General features: G+C 50.9%; 1 protein-coding gene across 1 annotated transcript; it reads left to right on the top strand.

The window, feature by feature from the left end:
• The first annotated feature begins 36 nt into the window (after positions 1-36).
• LOC144740507 (uncharacterized) lies at positions 37-6674 on the top strand. The gene is made up of 5 exons (XM_078623353.1): positions 37-179; positions 690-923; positions 2245-2267; positions 3168-3562; positions 5639-6674. The coding sequence occupies exons 1-5, from the start codon at positions 51-53 to the stop codon at positions 6241-6243; spliced, it is 1386 nt and encodes a 461-aa protein (XP_078479479.1). The 5' UTR covers positions 37-50; the 3' UTR covers positions 6244-6674.
• Positions 6675-7082: the final 408 nt, after the last annotated feature.

The raw sequence follows: 7082 nt of genomic DNA, 5'->3' as shown, positions 1-7082 counted from the left end.
ACGAGCAGCCGCGGGCAAATGCGCGATGCCCAAGCTCGCGACAAGCAGCAATGCCGACGGTGAACGTGACTGCGTTTCCGCAGAGCCAACTGATCGCGCTCAAGGAGACACTGGGCGGGAAGGACGTGGCGATAACCGCCGGCATCGCCGATCTCGAGCAGACGACCCGCCTGATGGAGGTGAGCTCCTCGCTTTGGCCGATCTCGTCAGTGAGTGCGGCTTTTTGGCCAAGCCCTCGAACGAAGGCGGTCACCGGCATCGCGTGGCGCTTTCGGATGCTATTTACACTACACTATACACTACACTACTCAACACTACTACACTACTATACACTCCACTATCCTATACTACTAGACACTACACTATACTGTACACGACATTATACACTACACTATACACTAGGCTGCACACTACACTATACACTACTATTACACTACGCTACACACTACGCTATACACTACACTACACTATGCTACACAATACACTACGCTACACACTACACTACATACTACACTATACACTACGCTACACACTGCACTATACACTTCGCTACACACTGCACAATACGCTACACACTACAAAAGTGACGAGCAACTTGGGACTATAACGTCGCAATCGTTTTGTTACCATTCAAAAACAAACAACAACAAAAAACGCAACTCTTCGCAATTGCCCTTTGCCGGCCCCAGGATGGAGCGGCGGGCACCAAGTCGAGACTGAGTGGCCGATATGCGGAGCTCCTCGATCTCATCGCCGGGGACCGGGAGTCGGCGTTGGCGGCTGTGGACGACGAGCTCGCCTCGAAGCTGATGGGGGTTCGCCGCGAGATCGAGAGGCGACGGGCAGCTCAGCTCGAGCTCCGCGAGGCGCTCGGGAAAATCCAGGACCTGGAGGTCACCGAGGATCCAGTGGATTTTCTCCAGGTAACAAGTGGCCGCGCACGTGCGTGCGTGTGTCTGTGTGTGTGTTTGATCGTGATGCTGGCACCTGGTCTGGAGTGATTGGAAGGCATGGGCCAGATCAGCTCAATAACAACGGTAGGAGGCTGCTAGATTTTTGTGCAACCCATGGGCTTGTAATTACCAACACGCTCTTCCGGCATCGGTGCATCCACGCACGCAGAGGAGAGGCTTGCGGAGCCCCAATGTGGTTTCAGGGTTTCAGAAAAGGGCGGTCCTGCACAGATGCCATATTTTCTGTCCATCCGCTACAGCAGAGGTGGAGGGAATTCCCACAAGACCTACATCTCTGCTTTATTGACCTGGTCAAGGCCTATGATATCAGGCTGGATTGTGTGAGGAGCTCACAAATCCTTGAAAGATCTGGAAAAAGTCCCATTCGTGAGCTCCTCCAGCAGCCAAGGCTGCGTTGACTGGGTCGTGAAGGATGCTACTGGGCAGTTGGAGGCAGTCGCCCTCCAGCAACAACGGAGGGCAGAGAAGCGACGCTCACAACAACAAGCGGAGCACTGGGTGGCTAAAGCACAGCAATTTGGCACATTAGGGAGCACAGGTGGTGCATCGGCCAGTCATCTCAGTCAGTCGACCCCTGGCACCTGGGTCTGCCCTGTGACCTCCTGCCAGCGGGTGTTCAACACTTCACGTGCCCTCAACGTGCACATAGCCTGGCACAAGCGCTGTGGTGACGTCACCGCCCCTTAGTGGCGAATGGCGGTTGTTGTGTGTGTCTGTGTGTGTTTGTGTCTGTGTGTATGTCTGTGTGTGTGTGTCTGGGGAGCGGTAGTGTAGCGGATAGCACTGCGCTCTGCGCTGCGAACCCAGCTATCCGTGTTCCATTTCCGCTCAAGACCACCACCGACACTAGTGACAGCGATCATCTGAACTGGTCATGGGCCTCCCCTAGGTCGACTCAGCCTCAAATGAGTACCTGGTGTGGTGTGTAAAACATCGCCACTGGGGAGTTGGCCACCCACCCCTCGTGTGCCGTGTCGGCCTTCATAGGTGCTGCTACTCGTGAATAGCCTTGGCCCAACAGTCTGTGAATGTGTGGCTGCATGAGTCAACAACTGGATAATACGTTCGGAATTTGTCAACACTTAACGATCAGCTGTCTCGTGTCAGCCAGGCCGTTAACCGATGTACGTCGTCTTGCCGTACATGCTAATCGTGTGGTGGAAACTCCACCGTGTTGCAAACAACCCGCACTCCTTGCTAATTGCTTTGTGTGTACGTGCGTGTTCGTGTGCCTGTGTGTGTGTGTGCATTCACACTGTTTCCATTCCAGAGGTTCGCCCAAGACTCAGAGAGGTAAGGTAAAACATAGCAGGTCATGGGCATGCAGATGTTGTATTAACCCGTCCAATTCATACACCACCAGCTGCTGATCCGTAGGCCCTGGGATATTGGCAGAGGGAATTGATCGTTCTCATTTCACAAAATCGTTTAGTTTAAACCGGGGGAGTTTCCAAACTCCAGTTCTAGTGACCAGTGCCGGATAAAGCTAGTGCAGGGCCTGTAGCATATGTTATAAATACACATAAATATTAAAACACAATTTTTTACTTGCATAGTAAAGCAATTGTATTTTTCCATTTGCTATACAGCCAGATAATACGACAAATCGCTAACCTTAAACACCCTGGCATTCATACAAGTTGAAGGTGGTATAGTACTATAGTAATAGAGCAAGTGCAGAATCACTGAACCGGAATTGATAGTATCTTGATTTGAAGCTTTAGTGACTGCAAGAATCCATACTCTTTGGTTCTTTCGGTATAGTCACGTAGGTAGAAAAATAAAATAAAGTTAAAAATAATATATCACGACGTTTCGATCGCAACACAAGTGGTCGTCCTCAGGCGGACAAAATAATCCAGCAGTGGAACTGCTGAACCAGGAAGAATAGTTCCACTGCTGGATAAGTTTCCCGCCTGAGGACGACCGCTTGTGTTTCGATCGAAACGTCGTGATATATTATTTTCTATTTAATTTTTATACCTACGTGACTTTACCGAATGAACAAAAGAGTACGGAATTGATAGCTTGAAAGCATTTAGCGCGGGGCCCTTGAAAGTGCTGGGGTCATAGCATTTGATACTTTTGCTACTAATATAATAAGACACTGATAAGGAGCACATGCTACTTTTGCTACTAGGATATTCTTGCACTGCTAGTGACCCACCACCGCGCCACGTTTTTCCACGCAAGGTTCGGCGCCCTGGCGAAAGCTCCGCCGGAGCCCTCTCCTGCGCCGAGGGCCCAGTTTTCCATGGCCGCTCCTCTGGAGAAAAGGCTCGGCGAGCTGCTGGATGTCTATACGGGCTCCGCAAAGCCCGCACCTTCCCCGCCACTACCTTCCCCGTCGCCACCAACGCCGCCGCCGCCAACGCCAATACCGCCACTTCCAAACATCGTCGCAGGCGATGACGGAGACCGGCCGAGCGTCCCGCCGAGAGTTCCGCTCAAGCGGACCGATCTGCTGCCGCCCAGAGGGCCGAAGGGTCCCCACGTGGTGCAGCCGGCAGCAGGGCCCAGGGTCAGCACGAATGGACCGTCAGACGTCACGCCGGATTGCTTCAACAGGACTCAACTAATTAAGAAATGTAAGTCATCTTATTAATTCGACCCATGGCACCTGGGTCTGCCCCATGACCTTCTGCCGGCGGGCGTTCGACACATCACGTGGTCTTAACGTGCACATAGCCTGGCACAAACGCCATGGTGACTTCACCGTCACTTAGTGGCGAATGGCGAGAATTGGTGTTGGTATCTACAGTGTTACCTTGATATTCGCTGTGAGAGGTGATACGTTCCGGAGATGGTCATGAATAGCATATTTTGCTGAGAATAATATTGGCCTCTCGAAAACATATCTTTTTAAAAGGAATTATCTTAAATAAATAAGTAAATAACTATTAAATATCTGAAAGTTATCATAATAACACAAAACATGGTTATTATTAAGATAACCTAAATAGAAATACATATTCAAGTATTCATAGTTTATAAATGAAGTTACCTTAAATTAGGATGATACTACACTTTATCTCTCATCACTTTCTTTCTCTCTCTCCCTCTCTCTCGATCCAGCAGTCATATAGATAGATCTAGATGCGATTAGCAGATAGCCAAGATTGCGGATAGCCAAGTTCGTGAATATAAACGAGGGAATACCTGTACAGCGCAATTAGGTTTGTTCAAAGTATACGTGCTCATACGAGTGTTGTCACCTCCGTAGGAGACCTTAAATCATCGGCTAAAACGCCTACATCATTACGGCTGGAAAAAAAAACCGTCCCAGGGTACCTCCACAGCAGATTTGACCGGGTGCCACTTATTATGTTCAAGATTAAAGGGCCCGGACTTAATCCTGGCCCTGATTTGGGTCTCGAAACCCCATTGACTTTACCTGCTCATGGCAGAAATGAACTCATAGTCTGGAGATCCTTGGACCGTTCCCGCCAGCATGGAGGAGTAGGCCAATCACCATCTGGAGGAGTCGTCCAGATCTCCCTCTTGTGTGAGACCCTTCTGCCAGAAGTCGTGCGAGCAAACCATTGCAGGTTGTTGCTGCAAGTATCGTCTCACGCCCTTGAAAGTAGCATAAGGGGCCTGTCAACCATGTCTGACCTCTTGTGGCTAGGAGATGTTAACTACCTCGCCTGGTATGCAGGAGGACGTGGGTTCGATCCCGACGACTGATATATATATTTGGAGTTTGCGTCTCTCTTTCTCTCCCCGTAGTAGCATGGATTTCTCTCCGGGTCCTCCGGTTTTCCCTTCAAATTGAAAATGAACGTCATGCGTTTAAATTATTTGGCTGCTGCTATAAATCTCGATAAGCCACTTCGTTGAGCTAATATTTGTAGTAGCCAGGTGGCTTCTGAAAAAGAGCTACATAGACTAAAAAATAAATAGTTTAGTTTATTGTGTGTATGTTCCAGTTTCCCCCTACATGCTACATGTGACAAAGACAACAACGATGCATTGCTGTTCAAAAAGATAAATATCTACACACACGTATGGCATATGTAAGTATGATCACTTATCAGGGTCATTAATGTACGTATGTATCTTGAATTTCTTTCATACTGTACGTAGCCAACCGTGCTAATTTGGAGGTGCGGGGGAATGACAACAAACTAAACACGCATTTATATTTAAAAAGTGCATAGCTCCCAGCGCCTTCCTAATTAATCAGAATCTTCATCTTTATTTAAACCGCAGGAGGAATCCGATGAGCTGTAAAGCTCTTTTACGCAGATGTCCAGTATGGGGGCAGGGGGGGGGGTCAGCGAATTACAACAACAGCAAACACAAACAAAGACAAAGATTACCCCTATAGCCTTAACAGGCTGTTGGTGCAAGTGCTGTTCGCGAGCACCTATGACACATCAGGTGATGGGTGGCCAACAACACGCCTGACCAGGTTCTCATCTGGGGCTGAGTCGACCTAGGGGAGGCCCAAGACCGGTTCAAATAAATCGTCACTGGTGTTGGCCATGAGCAGGAATCGAACTCGGGTAGTCGGGTTCGTAGTGCAGTGCGCTTACCGCTATGCCACTGCTCCCCACAGCAAACACAGTACACACAGGCACATAGAGAAAGTGGTAAGCAAGTCACTCAAATTATATATTTTTTAAAACCATGACAACAAATTAACGTTGATTAATTCGCAGATGGAAAATCGCCCAGCCTGGATCAAAACTCGGCTCACAGCGAACTCCGCATCTCCGGAGACCTCAAAACGGCGACGCTGGCGGCCAAGGAGACCAACGTCATGCTGAGGCGCCTGCTGAGCCGCGACAACTCCGCTCGCTTCGACGAGTGGGAGCAGGTGCTCTGCTCCGACGCCTACTCGTCGGGCCGCCACTACTGGGAGGTGGACGTGGCGTCCGCGGGCCGCGCGTGCCGCGTCGGCGTCTCGTATGCGTCCATCGCGAGGAAGGGCAGCGGGCCCGCGTGCCGCCTCGGGATGAACGGCATCTCGTGGTGCCTGGAGAAGCACGGCGAGAGGATCGTGGCGTGGCACGACGGCGTCGCGGCGACGCTGGCGCTGGCGCCGGGGAGGCCACTGCCGGGGAGGTCGCTGCGGAGGATCGGCGTGTACCTGGACTGGGACGCCGGGCTCGTCGCGTTCCACTGCGCCGACACGATGGCACCCCTCCACGCGTTCCGCTGCACTTTCGCTCAGCCCCTGTTGCCCGCCTTCCGCCTCGAGGGGCAGCTCGTCCAGGGACGTTTTGTCGGCGGTGGGAATCTGTCGATAGTTGAATTCAAGTGAGAATCGCGGTAGAACTACGGAGGGGTTTTTTGTGTTCGCGCCCCCATCTTTCTCTCTCTGCCCCTGTAACAATACAACGCATCACTTGACTAAGGTACGCAAGGGCAGATATCGATAGGGGAAATAGGAATAGGGAACGGAGCAAATTGTCCCGTTGTATTTTTCCTTCCTTCCTTGTATAGTAATACTTACGTGAGGTACCGCACGGATACTTACGTGAGGGGGGAGGTTCCCATGAGAGGATGACGTCACGAGGGAAAGGAAAGAGAAGGCGGGGCGACAGAGGTAGGAGACGCCTCGAAAAGGGGGGGGCGTGTGACGTCACCGGAAGGGGCGGGGCGATCGGGGCGCTTCTCGGCGGGAATCGGAGTGAGGGGGGCGTGTTTCGCGTGAGCGCTCGCGAGGCAAATAAAGAGCCGTGGTGCTCCCCGGACTTCGACTGGTGCATGCCTTACTCTTGCAACCTTCTGCCCGTAGACTCAACACTGCACCATAGACTCAACACTGCACCATAGACTCAGCACTGCACCATAGACTCAACACTGCACCATAGACTCAACACTGCACCATAGACTCAACACTTCACCATAGACTCAACATTGCTCCATAGACTCAACATTGCACCATAGACTCAACACTGCTCCATAGACTCAACACTGCACCATAGACTCAACACTACACCATAGACTCAACGCTGCCCATAGACTCAACACTGCACCATAGACTCAACACTACACCACAGACTCAACACTGCCCATAGACTAAACATGGGAATTAGTAAGATGAAAGTTGAGATGTATAAGGGTCACTGGGTGACCAATAAGGTCTGAATTGGTCTG

This window comes from Lampetra planeri, unplaced genomic scaffold (genome assembly GCF_965212315.1).
Source record: "Lampetra planeri unplaced genomic scaffold, kcLamPlan1.2.h2 scaffold_2227, whole genome shotgun sequence".
NCBI lineage: Eukaryota > Metazoa > Chordata > Hyperoartia > Petromyzontiformes > Petromyzontidae > Lampetra > Lampetra planeri.
This window is presented reverse-complemented; position numbering and strand designations above follow the sequence as displayed.

Excerpts from the sequence above, each read along its gene's own strand:
- LOC144740507 (XM_078623353.1), top strand. The coding sequence starts at position 51 with ATGCCGACGGTGAACGTGACTGCGTTTCCGCAGAGCCAACTGATCGCG. Across the intron at positions 180-689 it reads AGACGACCCGCCTGATGGAG|GATGGAGCGGCGGGCACCAA; the intron begins GTGAGCTCCTCG and ends TGCCGGCCCCAG. Across the intron at positions 3,563-5,638 it reads GACTCAACTAATTAAGAAAT|ATGGAAAATCGCCCAGCCTG; the intron begins GTAAGTCATCTT and ends ATTAATTCGCAG.